The following is a 17,628-nucleotide window of genomic DNA, read 5'->3' as shown; positions in this document are numbered from 1 at the left end:
GTTAATGTGCTATAAACTGCAATGAAATGACAGGTGAACTGTTCCCAGATTTAAGAATTCCCTTCTCCTGATTCATGAGGAACCATTGCAGCCTGCCCGTGGCGAGACAAATAACTGGGTCACTCCTTTTTTTTATTTATAAAAAACAGATAACTAGGTCTTCATCCTAAAGTTGCTCAAGAAGCAAGCAACTTGTTTGCATAAAAAAAATGACAAACTTTTAGTTCTTATTGATATGTGATAGACTTAATCGATGAGAGCAGAATTTAATTGTTTATGAACAAAATTATCGATAACTCGAAGAATCGACATATTGAAGGAATAGACAAAAAGTGCAGTCGATAATCTCGTATGCAACCATTAAAGAAGTAACCATTAACGTAATAAAATGAAGCAACCGTTCAGATAGTGAAGTTGAGAAAACTGTCAAGGTAGTGGGGTCAATGTAACCGTTTGTAACCACTGCTTGCAACCTTTGTTTGTAATCTCTCTTTGTAACCACATTGTACTCTTCGAAAGCGCCCCACGCACAAATAAACAAACATGTTATTTTTCAATTATCTTTCAATTTTTGTACCGTAGCTATAGTTTCCACGCTCGCGTTATCGATTAAATTATAACGTGTATCTTAGTTGTAGTTTCCAAATTCACGTCGTCAATTAAATTCCAGCGTGTATCTTTATTGAATATCTTGGGTGCCTCGTGGTCATTTAAATTCCGGCGTTGCATCTTTACATTCGTAGGCTTTGTCGTTGATTAAATTGTCGCATAATTTGTGTACATGTGGTTCCATTATAGTGTCTGCGTTCTCAAGTTTTGTCGTCCATTAAATCGCGACACAATTTGTATAAGTTCAATTTTGTTTGAAGTGAAGTTATTGATTTTTTTATTTACCTGTGATATTGTATGTCCAGAGTCTCTACAGAATCTATCTCCTCTTATGACTTTGGTAAAAGATATTTCGTCGTGGAGTCAAATTCCGACAAAACACAATTTCATCTTGTTACTTACGTCATGGATTTGCGTCATAAAATTATGCATTTTCTCTAGATATTACTTTGGAAAAAAAAAAGAGCAACCGAACATTTTTCAATTGGCGCTAGATAAAGAAACTAATAACACGCATTAATAGTGGATATGAGTCACACTGAGAGGTGTTCAGGTTAAGAGGTAATCTTACCACAAAAGAGGAGCTGAAACTCCCGCAGAGGCCTCCGCGACCTGTCTGTTTGATATACAAGGACAGCGGGCTCCACGGATGCATTTTCTTATTTTAACGTGCTGGTGTCCGCACGCCTTACGCCTCTTGTTCTCCCCATATTTTTGTTTTCCCTGAAAAGAGGGAATACCCTCTATTTGCTTTACATCTAAGGGATTCCAAGTCCGAACGAAGCCTTGGATGAAGCTTTTTAAAGTCGTGCTCAGGACGGTAGTTCTAGATGTTCATTTATCTGGAGAATCAAAAAATAAATAGAATAGTTGGGTCTCTCCAATTTTCTTTTTCTAAATTCCTAAAATAAATCTGATTTTTTTTCTTTTATCTAGGAAATAATTAAGAAAATACAAGAAAGGACAATCGGACAAACCATGTATGGCCAGAAGAGACATACACGGAAATATACCATCTGGCATTAAATATGTCAAACAAATCTTTTTATATTTCTCAACATTTTTTCTCGCTTTCCTAATTTTTTTTGTTGAATCTTTCTTCGATAAATCGAATATTATATTTTGGTCTCCTGATTTTTTTTTCTTTTAATCTCCTTATCGAAATCGATTAATACTAATAAAACAAAACGGCCATAAATGCAAATTAATTGGCTACTTGATAGATGTAGTTCTAGCCTTTTATTTTAATGTGGAGGGAAAACCACATCCTTGCCAAATGTTTAAAAGCAGAGTCAACCCCACGTCTCGCATCGCCATGCAATTTGTTACTGATTAGCTCTCCCACTAGATGTTCTTATAGTACTGAAAATCCTTAAATGTCACCCATAACCGCATTAGTAAATGATTATACAATACTATATACCAAGTGCTCATCTAGGGTTTGATCAGATGATGAACTTCTGGAGCTTTTCGACCTGCAACTTCCATCATATTATATTGCAACATGCAGCCCTCGCATTTGGTTTTTGGTCGTTCCTTTCCATCATTCAGCACCACCTGTCAAATATAAAAACAGGTAAATTCTCTGACATGGCAATATGTTTGCGGGGGGACCGGGGGGAGAATAAAATATAAAAGGAAAAACATGAGTACGACGTAGTAGAAGTTCGAAGATCCAGACCGCCCACTAAGTTTTACTCCACAAATCAAGAATAGAATCTTTTTTTCATGCATGCACGTCGATGCTGTGTGTAGTAATTGCTTGCTTAGTAAATGCTCTCGCGAGGCGCCTCGTTAGGGTTCTTTGCCGGGGGGAGGAATAAAATATAAAAGGAAAAACATGAGTACGACATCGTAGAAGTTCGAAGATCAAGACCGGCCACTACGTTTTTTTTTTTTTTATGGTAACCGAGGATCCGCCACCATTCCACGGGGACGAGCCCGCACAGGTAATCGGGGCGCCTATACCTCGGGGGAGACTAGCCCAGCAACCCACCGCCATGGCTCCCCCACTTAAATTACGGAACCGAGCGGGGATTCGAACCCAGAACCTCTGGGGAGGGAAGGAAAGCGCCCACCAACTCGGCCATGCGCAGGTGGGTGGCCACTAAGTTTTTTTTTTTTTTTTTTGGTAAAGTAAGTAGCAAGCAAGTTCAATCATTTGAGCTCAGAAGGGTGGCCACTAAGTTTTGTTACTCCACAAATCAAGAATAGAATCTTTTTTCATGCATGCACGTCGATGCTGTGTGTAGTAATTGCTTGCTTAGAATAAGTTAAATAGAGAACGTTCGTAGCATTACATCGGCTCAGCTGTAGGCCTTTAAAGATCAGGATCAGTTAATTAATTCCAGCTACAAAAGGGTTTCCTCGAGAAATTTCTTTATGCGAAAATAAGTTATCGCACACGCGTCTTGAGGTTTTTTCGACGTGTAATGACGGTAGCAATGTTTACCGCTCGACCTCGAGTAGTAGTGGCGTTGTTGGCAAAGGTGCCGGTGTCGTCAACCGCTCGACCTTGAGTGGCAACGATCAGGTTCAGTTCGGTCATGATAACTACGAGGCAAGTTGCTTTGCTGGTAATAGCGGTTGGAAGTGGATTAAATGTAAAATTAAATGAAACCCCGGAAAAGAAGACTTCCGCCCATGCATTTTCATTGACCACGAAACATTTTCCGTTCGCCGGTTTTCCTCGACCGCGCCAAACGCTGTAAAACAGGCAAAAACCTTTTCCGACCGTAACGTTTTCCATCGAAATGAACGGATTAAATTCGACATATTTTCGGCAAAGAAACTCATAGCGAAATGACTCCAACGAGTGGAAGGACATGACCCATACTTTGTATGGCAATGTGCATTGATTAGTCCTAAAAAGACTGAAATGCAAATGAGAGAGAGAGAGAGAGAGAGAGAGAGAGAGAGAGAGAGAGAGAGAGAGAGAGAGAGAGAATGAGTGATGAACAAAGCCAAGGGAGAGTTTAAACCGTGGCGTTTATAACAAGCGATACTAATAAATGTGATTTGGAAGTTGGCTCGGTGGCATAGAAATTATTAGGCTGAGGGGGATGGTACACTTCCCTTTCTTTGGTTGCTATCTAATAATATTGGGCGATTTTCATTAAATTTTTAGGTGGGGTTGAGGCCCTTTAATTCTATTTTTTTTTTTTTGCCTTCTTTTTTACGCTTAGCTATTATTTTATCTTTTTCAAATTTGATGCTTAGCTTTAAAAGCCCTGCTTGTGTATGTGTTTGTGCTGTTCCCTCATCACTCAAAACACCCATGAATGAGAGAGAGAGAGAGAGGGGGGGAGCTCTTTTCTCCTCTGCACTTTGTAATTGCTCTTTTATATTTACTACCACCAAAGTTTTCCCCTTTCTGCAACACCATCTTGGGATTTTTCCAAAACAATTAATACATTTCCTGGCCTCAATTTATGCTCGTCTTCTACCAGGAATTCAATTCCATTCAATCCCCCCCCCTCTCTCTCTCTCTCTCTCTATACCCTATACCCCGCCACCTCTCCCCCATAATTAAATTAAGCTTTTAAAGTAAACCCCATCTTTCTCTTTCTCTCTCTTTCTGGCTTTATATATAATGGCCTTAAGAGGTCCAATTCAAACCACATCAAGACCCTGTTGTTGATGGTGCACCACCAGTTAGGAGGGACGGCTCTCGCATTGCTTCGAGCCTAGCCGCCGCCCCACCCTCGATCGCCGCCTCCGCTAATCAGCTCTCAAGAGCCCTGTCCTCTCCCCTCCTGGTTGGCGAAAGTTCCCTCGATCTTTAAGGTAGCTTCGAGATTCGACACGCTTTTGTCTACCCGCCTCTCAAATTCGTTTTGTTTTTTCGTTGCCATCATCCACGAATGTGGCGCAATTCAATTGCTTTTTGGAGATTTTGTGGCGGTGAACTCATTTTTTTTCTTGCTCGACAGACAGGGGAGATATACTGTTTGGACGGCGAACTGGGTAACATGAGTCGCCGGAACGGCAACGGCCCCAAGCTCGACTTGAAGCTGAACCTGTCCCCGCCAAGGCCCGGCCCGAGGGTGGAGTCCCCAGCCCGGTCGGCGACGGTGTCGCCCACCTCCCCGCCGAGCTCGTGCGTGTCGTCGGAGCTCAACCAGGACGAGTCCTCCCTGCGCTACTCCAACAGCCCGGAGGCCACGTCGATGGTGCTTGTGGGTTGCCCGAGATGCCTCATGTACGTGATGCTCTCGGAGGACGAGCCCAAGTGCCCCAAGTGCAAGAGCACCGTCTTGCTCGATTTCGTCCATGACAACATCAACACCAACCACACCAGGAGGACCAGGAGGAGCTAGAAACAGAGGAAACAGAGCTTTTTTTTGCCCCTCAAGAAATTCTGTTACTACTAGGAGTTAATGTTTAGCCTTTTCTAGTCTATCCCCTCCTTTAGATCTCCTGTTTCCGTCTCTCTAGAAGAGAGTGCTATCAGCGCTCCATTTTTAGGTTCATTTTTCATTTCCATGTGCCTAAACTAGGAAAAACAGAGGTAAAAACAGGGTATATATGTGGATGAAAAAGGCACGCATCAAGAAACAGAGAAAAAGTGAAGCGCTATAGTACTATCTTGTTTCTTATTTCTCGCTTTTCCATTCTTTTCTTTTCCTAGGCATAGAAAGAGGTTTAGCGGGATTTTACTAGAGCAGATTCCTGAGCTCAGCCTTTTCTCTTCCCTCTTTTAGCAACAGGCAATGTAAATCTGGTTAACTGCAACGGCCCAGATTTTCTTATCATAGGGGTGATGTTAGATTGTGTTCGACTGGATTGTGTTTGATTTCTCACTTTTATGCTCTGTCGTACCCAGCCACAGCATCTACCATGTCTTCACACGAGGACTGTTCTGCTCCAACATGCGAAAAAGTTAGATAAAGTTCCGTGGGTTTGACTTGAATCTTTTTTTAACTGATGACAACGGTGTAATGTAAAACCGGTTGGTGGTCTTCTTTTATTTTTTTAGAAGCAGTAAGAATTGGGGAGACTTTTCGGGCCCATCCAATCATGGCCTTTTTTCCAATGGCTCACTCACAACAGTCACACAGACTAACTAAGGTGACCTTGAGATGGCCAATGTACTTCACCAGGGACTGGGGGGGCTCCACCATAGGATCTAGCAGAATGTCGAAAGATCCAACGGCCGAGAACTGAGAATCCACCCATGAACCAAGAATCTAGCCAAAGCCCCGATAGCCGAGCAGTTAGATAGAGCAAACTACTAAGAACATCACTGTCCATAGCACATCTGATCTAGACACACGAAGCACTTGCCAGCTACAAACACCTTGCTTAGCTCCATTATTCTTGTCCCCTTCGTTTTCGCTTTCGCGTCTTTGCTGTTTATCCTGGTTAAAACATCAGCAGCAAAATCTAATACCAGTCCAGGTCACTGACCCCAGAAGATTTACCGGGCTAGATTGCACAAAACAGAGCATATTCGTGTGAAGGGTCATGACAGCAAAATAAAGCGCACACATGAACACAACCAACACGCAATTAACGAAATAGCGACGAGTCACATGAGGGGGCTTAAATGATCCAAGGGGCCGATTTGGTAAGATGAGGGAGGGGGTGGGGGTGGGGGTGGGGTTGGGTGGTTCGAGCATTGAAAAGAAGGAAGAGGAGGAGGAGGAGGAGGAGGAGGACTATATTTAGATCGGAAGAGAGGCCATTAAAAACCAGATATTGAATGCAATGAGTAATTGAGGGCGGTTGAGAATAATGAGAGGTATTACGTCAGATGATAAATACAAATTGAATACCAATCCTCACTCTCTCTCGTTCTATCTTGGCTTTCTTCTCTTTTCTTGTATTTTTGTGTTGCTGCTCTTTCACACTAGATGCCAGCTTTTCTGTTGCCATCCTCTATTTTGGTAAAGGCCTTCCCTTCTCTTTCTCCATGTCCTCCCCTCTATTCAATTCGGTTTTTACTCCTCCCCAACCTCTTCAAATAACTCTTCGCACATGACCACCCTTCATCATCACTATCATCATGTCTCTCTCCCTCTCTCTTATCCGGTGGTTGCAGCAGAACTAACACTGATGAGCAGAATAGGAGCTACAAATGGGGGATCAAATCACATTCAGGACTTGTTAGCTTGAAAAAAAATCTAAGAAAAACTGTGTCCCGGCAGGTTAAGCCCAAAGTAGAGGGGGAAAAAAAGGAACAGAACCAGGAGGGGCTCCTAGGATTGAACTCGGATTGAACTCTGTTCCTCAACATGCTATCTCAAACCTTGGAACTGAATCCAACAGGACTCAATCAAGAGTTAGAGGAATGCAGAGAATGCTGCGGGGGAGAGAGAGAGAGAGAGATGGACCCACTTATTAGATGAAATCCAGTACCAGACTGTAACATGAAGCCTTATCACCATAAGTGGAGGGGTCCATTAGAGATCAGGCACGGGCTAAGGATGATCTTTCATCGATAGGAGTCGCCATCTAATGGCAAACCAGAATAGCATGCCTCAGACACTCCTAGGACTTCACCGCATGATGCACGCAACATATGAAATAAAGACACTAGTCAAACATAACTTCGCGGTAGTTCTAAAATGTCCCTGATCCACAAGAGCTCAAATCCTTCCGAAAAGCAGCAGTGGATATCTTCATATATATAAATGCGAAGTATCTGAATGCCATGTGATGTGATCCGGAGAGTCAAAGAAACCCACGCACTCAGCGTATCGTATTGACTATAAGTCAAATAAAAGAGTAAGACAAAACATAAGCAAAACTCAGCACACCATCCCCACAGTAGATGGTCAACAAAAGGATCAGGTCAATCCCAGATAACCCTAAAAGATGGCCAGAGAGCACAACCAATCACGAGGTACACAGTGATTTTACCACATCCCTGCATTTCCCTGCTTTAAGAATCCACATCAGGGCAGATCATTGTAGCATAACCCAGCCAAGGTCACCTATTTTAGGTCGCACGAGTCTCCCTTTTCTTCTCACTTAGAGCTGCACAAGAGCCATTCAGTACCATATATCAACAGCATGTGGAGCGGCTTAACATTTTTTTATACAATCTACACGGGCATGTGCCGAAATCGATGCTCTTGAAAATTTAAGTAGAGGATTGAATGTGACGGAAAGAAAGGGCCTACATGATCGACATGCAAAATGGTTTTCATATAGTCTTAGTCTTGTATCAGTACAATTGAAAAGGTGCCCTCATGCAAAAGGGGCTCCATCCTTACCGAGATCCAAGAGTTCTTGAGTTCTAGTCTTACCTTCCTCGTTCCCATCATACTTACTCAGAAAGATAGAAGATTTGACTGTACGACAGCAGGGTTAATTGCTTCTTTGCACAACCACAGAGCATGAAGAGGGCATTGTCGCGACCCTCTCATCACGAGCCTCGAGAAGGTGATTACGCTTCGTATAGACTCTTCTAAGCAAATCAAAATCTTATGATGAATTAATTTGCTGAAATTGCGAAAAGAAATGCCATCTAAGACGAGATTGTAGAGTCCCAAAGAAGAAAATTTAATATCGGGACCGAAATCAAAAGGAGAAGAAATCTGTGAACACAACCTTTTAAGAGACATCTGTCCATGATGCCTTAATTTTGACAGTTGATAGTCCAATAGAGTCTTGGATTCTATACTCAAGTGCATTGTTTCACCCTACTTCATACAGATAACTAATGCACATTTTTGTTGCCGGAAAGTTTGGAAAAATATATCTTGTCGATGACCCTTTGGATATTATGGAGAATAGTGATGCTCATATGAAGACTATTAATGAGTTTCGGTGGAAGTTGCATGATGTTAAATATGTTTCTGGCCTTAAGAGAAATTTGATGTCTATAGATCAAATAAATAGCACATGATACAAAACTATTTGTGGGGCTGCTCGTGGAAGATTGTTAAAGATGTTATGGTTGTAGTAATGGGAACAAAGTCAGGAACATTGTACATGATTGAAAGCGGTAGACAACCAGTATTAGTCACCGATTCGGAATCTAATTCCTTATTGTGGCACCGCAAGCTTGGACACATGAGCGAAAGGTGTTCGCATCAAAGAGGAAATTACGTGATCTGAAGTCCATGGATATTGGTCTATGTGAGAATTGCGTTCTTGGCAAGCATAAACGAGTCGGTTTTTCATGCTACTACGTCACGTCTACTGAGGACTCTACCAGGAAGGTATACGCCTATTATTTGAAAAATAAATATGATATGTTTGATACTTTTAAGAGATGAAAAACTAAAGTGGAGAATGAGACTAGCTTAAAGATTAAATGTCTAATGTCCAATAATTGTGATGAGTATGACAACAAAGTATTCAAGTAGATTTGTGCATCCTAGGGGAACAGTTCCCAACAGACCACAGCAACACAAATCTATTGAGAGGATGAACAGAACTCTTAATAGCGTGCAAGAATGCATGTAGGACTACTTACGACATTTTGGCGAATCCAGTTAACACAGCAGCATATCCAATCAACAGAGGATCTTCGGTTTCATTTGATTTCAAGCTACAGCGAGAAGAATGAACCGAAAAGAAGATGACTCTCTCGCATCAGAATGTTTTTTTGTTGTGTTTCATATGTGCGCATGGATTTTAAAAATAGAGACAACAGAGGCTATGCTTGGTATACTTGAAAACCTACAACAGGAGATGATTCGGATTACACAGATTAAATGGATAAACTGCTCAAAGGTAATAACTAATGGTATAGAGTAGCAGACGAGACGAAGACAAACTAGTATGTTGGGTTCTTACACGTGATTCACAACAGTAAAACCCATTTACTTTTTTGAGAAGTTTATAATCCAAACTCTGTAAAGGAACAACAGTCATATGCATATGGTAATTTTAGGAATGAATATCGACAATGTAAGGCCATTTCAAGTGACAAAGAACTAAAATGTCCAAACAAATCTTAACTTCACACAAGCTGCAATTCAACATGCCATCTTCACTTATATGATGCTGGGAAGATTCTTCACTCAAGCTACAGCACTTGTGCATAAAAGCGTGGGGAAGGAATGTTAATACGCAACAAGTGGTACGCTTTGATGGTGCACTATTCCTCCAGTGAACTCCTTTGCCGCCGCGCTCTGTGCATCCTCGTCAAGTGATTTGCCTCCATTCACCTGAAATTCCCCAACTCCTCTCTCCATCTCGGTCTCAAATCTTCTTATCAGCATCGCCATACAGAGGAGGCGTTGGTCGTCGCCGTCCTCGTCCCCATTTACGGGAGATTTTTTTATCCCACTGTATCCTATCTCAGCACAATCCTTATCCTGCCAATCAAACACAACCCAAATTGTTTCTGCAGAAACAAAGCCTTTGCAACCACCAACCACCACTTATCACCGTGAACTGAGCACCACTGCCAACTACTATTGTAGATTGAGTCGTCGTTGCCACCACAGATGACAGTGCCGCCGCCACCGCCGCTGCCGCCGCCGCCGCCGCAGACAATAGTAGCGCCGACACCCCACCAAGGCTGACCATGATCAAACTTACATGCAGTTCAGACTTCAAGCACGAACGCGACCACTATAACCACACATGACAATACCACCATCATTCCCATCGCAGGCGAAAGCACCACCATCCCACCTAGGCGGGTCACGATCAGAATCGGCGGCGAAGCCAGTGGTGATGGCTTCAAGCGGGTAGCTAACTTCGTTGACAAAGGATGAGTCCAGGTATGGTGGGTTGGTATATGAAGGCTCCATTTGTCTCGCAAAATACGTGACATTTCTGGAAAATGTTTTCGCAGAAGTCATTTTCCAAGGAAATAACAATATTTTTTGGGTGTTTAGCTAAGACCTAAAAATGAACTGAAATATATTCTCCGTCGTTTGGTAAGACATGGATGTCGACCTTCCTACAAGGTACAGCCGCGCTAACGTGGACAATTTTTGTAATTTAGAAAAATCAAATTTTGGTAATAATTATTTTCTTTTCTTTTATTTACTTTTTCTTTCGTCATCTGCCGGTCATCAAACATCTGCAACGGCCGGCGATAGGCCATAGGTGAGGGCTAACGAGGTCAAGCTTGCCATATCCCGTTGAGGCTCGAGCTCGCTAGATCCCTACAGGCTCAACCTAGCCGAATATGGTGAGGTGGAGCCTCGCCTGAGGCCGGTGAGGTCGGCCGTCCCCTATGACCGGTCTCCAAGGCCAAACGACTGGCGAAGGAAGAAAGAAGAAGAAAAAGAAATAAGCCAACCAAATGCTGGAAAATGTGGAAGATATTTTCCACAAAACAGATGGAGCCGAAATGGAAAATTACAATAAAACTTTTTAATGAATTTTGATATTTGCTTAAATAAGTTTGATATTCGCTCAGATAGAGTAGAACTTTGGAAGCACTATACTGATGCCACGATGTTTGGGCTGGATTAACCGAAACCTTGGTGATTAAGGGTGCATTTGATAACATTTTTACTCCCAAGAATAATTTATGTTCAGAAATATTTTGTTCTATTTTTATTCCCTGGACGAGTTTCTAAGCAGAAGAACGTCTTTGGTAACTGCACAAAATTTCTATTCTCGTAACAAAAAAGAACAGAAAAGCGTTTGGTATGACCTTAAAAAAATTTTGTGACGTGAATTTTTTTTTTAGTTTTTTAAATAATTTTCTAAGATTTTTCTAATTTTTTTGAATTTTTTCTTTTCTTTTTTTCTCCCTTCTTCTTCCTCCTCTAACCGATCACCAAAAATGACATTGTTTTAGAAATTGTTCCCGGGAACAATAAAGCAGAATTTTTTTTTTTACTTTTTATTTCTGTTCCAAATCTAATCCTTGGCCACTATTCTATTATGGGGAATAGAAAAATTAGCTGATGTACACAAACAGATTTCTATTCTTTTTCAATTTTAGGAAACAAAAGAACAGAGAAACAGACTTCCTAACTCACATGTTGTGAGAAGAAAAAAAAAATAAAAAAGAGGAGTCTTTTGATGATTGGAATAAAAAATAATGACGTGGCGGTCCATGCCACTTTTTTTGTCTAGGCACTGCTAAGTTGGCATAACATGTCAGAAAAAAAAAACTCCACGTGGCATTCAATTAACAAAGGTGCTAGTTGAGCCGAATTTGAAGAACTTACGTACTCAATTAACAAGTGAAAAGCTTACATACTTAATTAGAAAATCGATAAATATTCAGGTACTCCAAATTTTATTACCTTCAACTTTACAAACTGATCTTAATATACAAACTAAAGATCGATCATCTCCTTGACCGCCCATTTTTTTCCATCTACTCATAATGAATGGAGTACTTAAAATCGATTTATCGACACACCGTGTGACAATTTCTTTGGAATCTTAACTATTTATTTAAATATATAATCGTAGTCCGTCACATTAACTAATTTATCGATTTTGTCGGTACTCTTTCACGTACAAAGCAAAGACCCTAGATTTACATCTACTAAAAAATAAAATTGTATTTTAAGATGGAGCTATTATGAGAAAAAAAAAAGTTCCATTTTTTTGGCCAAAATTGAAAGGCTTAATGCCACGAAAAATCTCAAACTGGTTCATTTATGACAAATTTATCTCAAACTAATTTTTTGACTACCAAAAACCCCAAACCGATACACCCGTGATAAATTTACCATCAGTTAATTTTCGTTAAATTTTACCATTAAATGTCTGAGTTGAATGACATATGGCAGTTGATGGGTGTACAGTTTGGGTTTTACCCTCCATTTGTCACAGATGTACCAGTTTGTGATTTTTCATTATATTAATCCAATTTAACGAAAGGTAAACTTGTCACAGGTGTACCGGTTTGGGATTTTGAAAAATCAAAAGATTAGTTTGGATAAATTTGTCGCAGATGTATCAGTTTGAAATTTTTTATGATAAAAAAATTAGTTTGGGATAAATTTGTTACGGGTGTACCGATTTGGTATTTTCCGCAGTATTAACCCAAATTGAAAAGATCAAATCTTTCAAAAAAAAAAAGTTTTGCAAAAATAGAAAGATGGCATATTAGGAACTTCACTAATATATATATATACCCTCAAAATCTCTCTCCTATAAAAACCTCCTCTCCCCTTTCCATCTTCTTCTTCCTCCTCCGCGTCGGAAAATTCGAGCCCTAGCATCGTCGCCGGCGGAGCTCGCCGTCCGCGCTCTACATGCTTATTTATCGCGCCGCCGCATCGTCGTCGAGCGAGTCTCCTGATCGGGCCCTATGAGCAGCGCGCAACCGAAGCCGATCTTGATCCGGACCGTCTTCTCCACCAACCTCGAGTTCGAGTTCGGATTGATCCGATCCGCCGTCGACCGCTACCCGATCATCTCCATGGACACGGAGTTCCCGGGCACCGTGATCCGGCCCGGCCCCGGCGGCCGCCCCCTGCCGCCGGAGAGCAACTATGGCCTCCTCAAGGCGAACGTCGACCGGATGCACATGATCCAGATCGGGCTTACGCTGTCGGACGGGGAGGGCAACCTGCCCGATTTCGGCACCAAGTGCGTGTACATCTGGGAGTTCAATTTTAGGGATTTCGACGCGGCGCGCGACCCGCAGGACCCGGACTCCGTGGCCATGCTCCGGAACCAGGGGATCAATTTCGAGATGAACAGGCTGATGGGTGCCGACTCGGTCCAGTTTGGCGAGCTGCTGATGTCGTCGGGGCTCGTCTGCAACGACGAGGTGAGTTGGGTCACGTTCCACTGCGCGTATGATTTTGGTTATTTGGTCAAGACATTGACGCAGCGAGACTTGCCGGACAGATTGGAGGAGTTCTTGAAGCTGGTTAGGATATATTTTGGGCCTAAGGTTTTTGATGTTAAGCATTTGATTAGGTTTTGCGAGAATTTGTATGGAGGGTTGGATAGGGTGTGTACAGCGCTTGGGGTGGAGAGGATTGTAGGGCAGTCGCACCAGGCCGGGTCTGATAGCTTGTTGACTCTGCACGCTTTTCATAAGATTAGAAAAGTTCACTTCAGTGATGTCGCTCGGCTTGAGAAGTATGCAAATGTATTGCATGGTCTGGATGTATCTTCTAAATCTTGAGTAGTACATGTCTTAATGTTTCTTTAGGTTTTTGTGTTTACACATTTGGGTTCTATAAAATGGCAGATCATTTCGTTCAGTTGAAATCTTTCTTCGTTGCATAGAATAAATGCTGTGTAGATGCTGCTTACAAATATAGCCGATAGTGTCGTCTGCTATCTGCCAGTATTCTTGTTTAGACTTCCCACGGTTGCTGAGGTTGCTGGAAGTATGAGGAGTTCATAGCTTTTTGTGCATTCAATTTGTAAATATTTTCAACTGTGGCTGAAGCACATTAAGAATAAGCGTTCCTATCTCTGTTACGTGTTTCAATAGATTACAAGATACCTGCTACGCTGCTGCGTGGAAAGATACCTTCATATGCTTTTAAAAGTTTGTCAAACACTCTATTCGAGCTAGTGGCAGAAACAACTGCCACAAAGCACTATTAAATATGCATTAAAATCCCATATCAAGCTATATATTGTGAGAGAACAGAACTGAGTTTCGCTGAATAGTCTTGCAAAGTTCTATGGTTATAACAATGTGACAGACATCATTCCACAAGCTTAACTATTTCAAGAATGAATATTTGTTCTTTATAGGTCAATTTTGAGACATTTCGGTTTCAAGTGGCACTTGAGATTTAGAATGGAAGTGATTTGTCGAGCAAAGAAATAGAAAAACCTGTAAGCATTCTGAGAGAACAGAAGCTTCTGTCCTGGAGAAGTTTACTAATTTGCATGTAGGCTTGTTATAATTGAAGAACGATGTTCAATTGAAGTTTTCAAGTCACTCCAAGTCACGTTTGAAAGGCCCTTAGCATGCTGTACAGACTATTTATTTGTAGATAAGTCCACTAGCCCATGCCTGGATGTTCCTCAAATGGAAGAAGTGACTTTCTTAGTCATTCGACGATGCTCCATGAAGAAATCTTGTTTTTTTCAACTTTTCCATGTATTGATCTCTTTTGCTCAGGAAGTGTGCATTATGTGTCAGGAGACTTTTTTTTTTTATCGGGGTGTGTCAGAAGACTTGACTTTCACAAATTAGAAAATATTTTTGTGAAGGTGCTTGTCTTTGGACTGCCAGCTTTGAACCTGCTTAGTAGTAAGGCATAATCATGCTCGTTGTTTGACTTTTCCTGTCAAAGGTTCGTAGCAAGGTTGAAATTTGATAACCACGTTATTCCATGATTAAATCTATGTTTATTCTTGCGGTAAATGATCCAATGAAGAGATCATAATTAATGGGCATTTCGTCGAAAAGACATGTTTTGGAAATAAAAGCATTGTGAAATTCCATTGAAATCCTTCCATACAGTTAGTGGATGGTGCATATCAACACAGAGAAGTCTTCCCTGGTCGCGTGGTACTTTGTCAACTTGAAATCCTCTTCAGTGTGCTTTCTTTATTTGCAATTTGATTGGGAATTGGACTGGCATTATCATCTTATCATCTTTGAGCCTTTTAATTCTGTTGTAGTACATATTTGGCAGACCATGAAAATTTTCAGGGCATTGCCAGGATGGTAGTTGTATTTTGCGAGTACGCTGTTCATTTATTCCTGTAAGCCTGAGTTAAGAGTTTAGGTATAAGATGCTGAACTAAGCTGGTTGTTGGTCCTTGCAACTGTGAAAGTTGAGGAAAGAGGAAGGGGAGCATAAGGGTAAGTACAGTATACCTTTGTATTCAGGGTGTCTTCTTTGCAAAGTTCTCCTTTTAGCTGTGGTCCTACAGGTTCATTGTTCTAATAGTGAAATTTAGGGTAAGGACAATGTTCCAGTGCTTAGCTGTTTCATTTGCCTGAAATTACATTCACAAGTTTGCAATGGATAACTACTATGTTGATATCCAAAGTCAAAGTTTAGCAAATATGTTGAGAATTAATCCATGTCATCAACCTCTTTTTGGTAAAAACTTTTGTGCAGTCAGAGTTACAACTCTTGTTTTGTGTGTGTCATAATTTGAGAATTATTAGCATTTGTGATTTAGTCACCCTTGTTTATTTCTAGCTTATGGAGGAGCTTTTTAATTTTATCTTCAATGTAACATGCTTTGCTCATGTAAAATTGGAGTTGGTCAGGTGAACTGAAGTTGATGGTTGAAGATTTATTGGGATATTCTGGACCTGGTAAATTCAGTTATATCCGTAGAGAATTCTTGCCGAGAATCTTGCAATGCCCTTCTTAAATTTTTGGAAATTTGTATATTGTGGATTTTAGGTCCCACAGCTCCGCTAACTTTCTTGTGTTAAAGATAGTTTTCTTCTCCCTCATTTGTTTGGTTGCTGCGTGGTAGGAGTCTAGCGACATGTTTATTGGCGACTGTCAACAGTTGTATGGCCTTCCCTGTACATTCGATTTATGAAGCTGATAAGCTTAAGGAACAGCTTCGAAAGTTCTTCATCTATTTGTTTTGTGCCTATCATATCGCTAGGATTATCTTCAGAATATCCTGAGGGAGGACAATCCGCTAGCTAAGTAATTTTTCTGGGTTTGGTCAGTGCAGACACTTAACGATGTTTTCCCCTGCTTGGACTTTGGTTATTTTGTCTTTGCATTTTATCAACTTTTATTGTTCAAATATTACTTTTACTATTTTAACGATTTACTGCCATTGTTTGGGGTCATACTTTTTCCTGGTTGTTCACGCTTTCCTGTGGATTGACTACTGCTACGGAAAGTTTTTTATCTTCCTGCTGAAAAAGAAGTGTTCTTATGAAGAAGTTGAATGAATATTTTCCACATCTATTTACAATATTGTTTAGGGTGGTTTAAAAAAAATGTGGTTTGTTGTGTACTCGCATGCAGCTAGGTGGTTAGTCATGTGAGAGCAACAGAATCGGATTGGGTCCAATTCTGAGACCAACTCATAGAAGGCATTCCATCTGTACAGTTTTCCTTTCTCATTTGTTAGCTAGACTATCTTGATTTTTCTTTTATTGTATCTGTATGTATATAATTGCATAGAGTATTTTTAAGTATACGATTGCATTGGGCATACCTCTATTTTAGTATGATGCTTGAAGTAGCTCAAAGTGGTCTATTGATGAAGTTAATTAATGTTTGACCTGACCTGGGGAATTTTGCTTGCCCGAATAGCAGTCTATTTTGGTCCTTAATAGCAGTAGAAAATGGAACTGTCAGATAATGATTCATTTCAGGTCTCGCTTCTTTTAAACATCTAAAGTTTAATAGCGGGCTTTTGCTGAACAGCTCCAGGTGATTCTTCATGATATCTGGTTTGAAAGAAGAGTTTTAGAGCCTATTCCTAGAGCATAGGAGAGCATCTTGAAAATGTTCGACTTCTAAGGGCTCTATCTCTTCTTCCATGATCTAGTCAAGTGTTTCATCTTTGTAAACAAGTTTACAATAGGTCAAAGTTTCTTTCTCGATCTGTCGTCCCCTATAGATTTTACCATTTGTTGGGGAATTTCTTGGTGGAGATTTGTCAATTATGATCTGCACCTAGTCGTCATTCTCTCTGCCCCAGTTCTGTTCAACTGAAATGCATCGACTGACCCTCTCTGATATACTAGACAAAATATGTTCGTACAGACGGTTCATTTAGCTGGCAATATCAAATGCCTCGACTTTAGCAAGTCAATGTAAATTAAATGTACTATGATATTGAGTATATGGATAGACGGAATAACTAATTCGGTTCCTTACAAATTAAGCTGGGGGGATGCTACTATGGGGAGAATTATGATGAACAACAGTAGCAGAGGAATATTTTGAAAATTCATGTTATATTATCTCTATCACTACTCCAGGGAACTAGTTATCTGCTGTATAGGGTTCCATATTTTCATGAGCTTGTATTTTCGGTCAATTTACATGCTTTTGTGCTAGTGTGTTGTCATACGTTGGTCGTTGTAGGCTTCATGTAAAACAAATGTGTTCTCATACGTTGGTCGTTGTTGGCTGAAGGCAAAACAAACAGCTCCATATGGCTGGATTATTACAGTTGAATCATCTGGAAGTTGCTCACTTGCAGATAATTTCCCTTTTGTAG

At 40.8% G+C, this 17,628-nt stretch overlaps 2 protein-coding genes across 3 annotated transcripts; both read left to right on the top strand.

Annotated features, from left to right (window-relative positions):
- The first annotated feature begins 3,882 nt into the window (after window positions 1–3,882).
- Window positions 3,883–5,389, top strand: LOC130134917 (protein GL2-INTERACTING REPRESSOR 1-like). 2 transcript variants are annotated; one of them, XM_056302883.1, is made up of 2 exons: window positions 3,883–4,395; window positions 4,542–5,389. In XM_056302883.1, the coding sequence occupies exon 2, from the start codon at window positions 4,581–4,583 to the stop codon at window positions 4,926–4,928; it is 348 nt and encodes a 115-aa protein (XP_056158858.1). In that variant the 5' UTR covers window positions 3,883–4,395; window positions 4,542–4,580; the 3' UTR covers window positions 4,929–5,389. The 2 variants fall into 2 exon arrangements, with proteins under 2 accessions (XP_056158858.1, XP_056158857.1); XM_056302882.1 differs by having other exon boundaries at window positions 3,885–4,395; window positions 4,546–5,389.
- Window positions 5,390–12,661: 7,272 nt separating this feature from the next.
- On the top strand, window positions 12,662–13,716 carry LOC115671580 (probable CCR4-associated factor 1 homolog 11). Its single transcript, XM_030593212.2, has one exon. The coding sequence runs from the start codon at window positions 12,803–12,805 to the stop codon at window positions 13,628–13,630; it is 828 nt and encodes a 275-aa protein (XP_030449072.1). The 5' UTR covers window positions 12,662–12,802; the 3' UTR covers window positions 13,631–13,716.
- The last annotated feature ends 3,912 nt before the right edge of the window (window positions 13,717–17,628 follow it).

Source organism: Syzygium oleosum, unplaced genomic scaffold (assembly GCF_021117445.2).
Source record: "Syzygium oleosum isolate NSW1041296 unplaced genomic scaffold, Sole_v2.1 Sole_v2.25, whole genome shotgun sequence".
Classification (NCBI taxonomy): domain Eukaryota; kingdom Viridiplantae; phylum Streptophyta; class Magnoliopsida; order Myrtales; family Myrtaceae; genus Syzygium; species Syzygium oleosum.
This window is presented reverse-complemented; position numbering and strand designations above follow the sequence as displayed.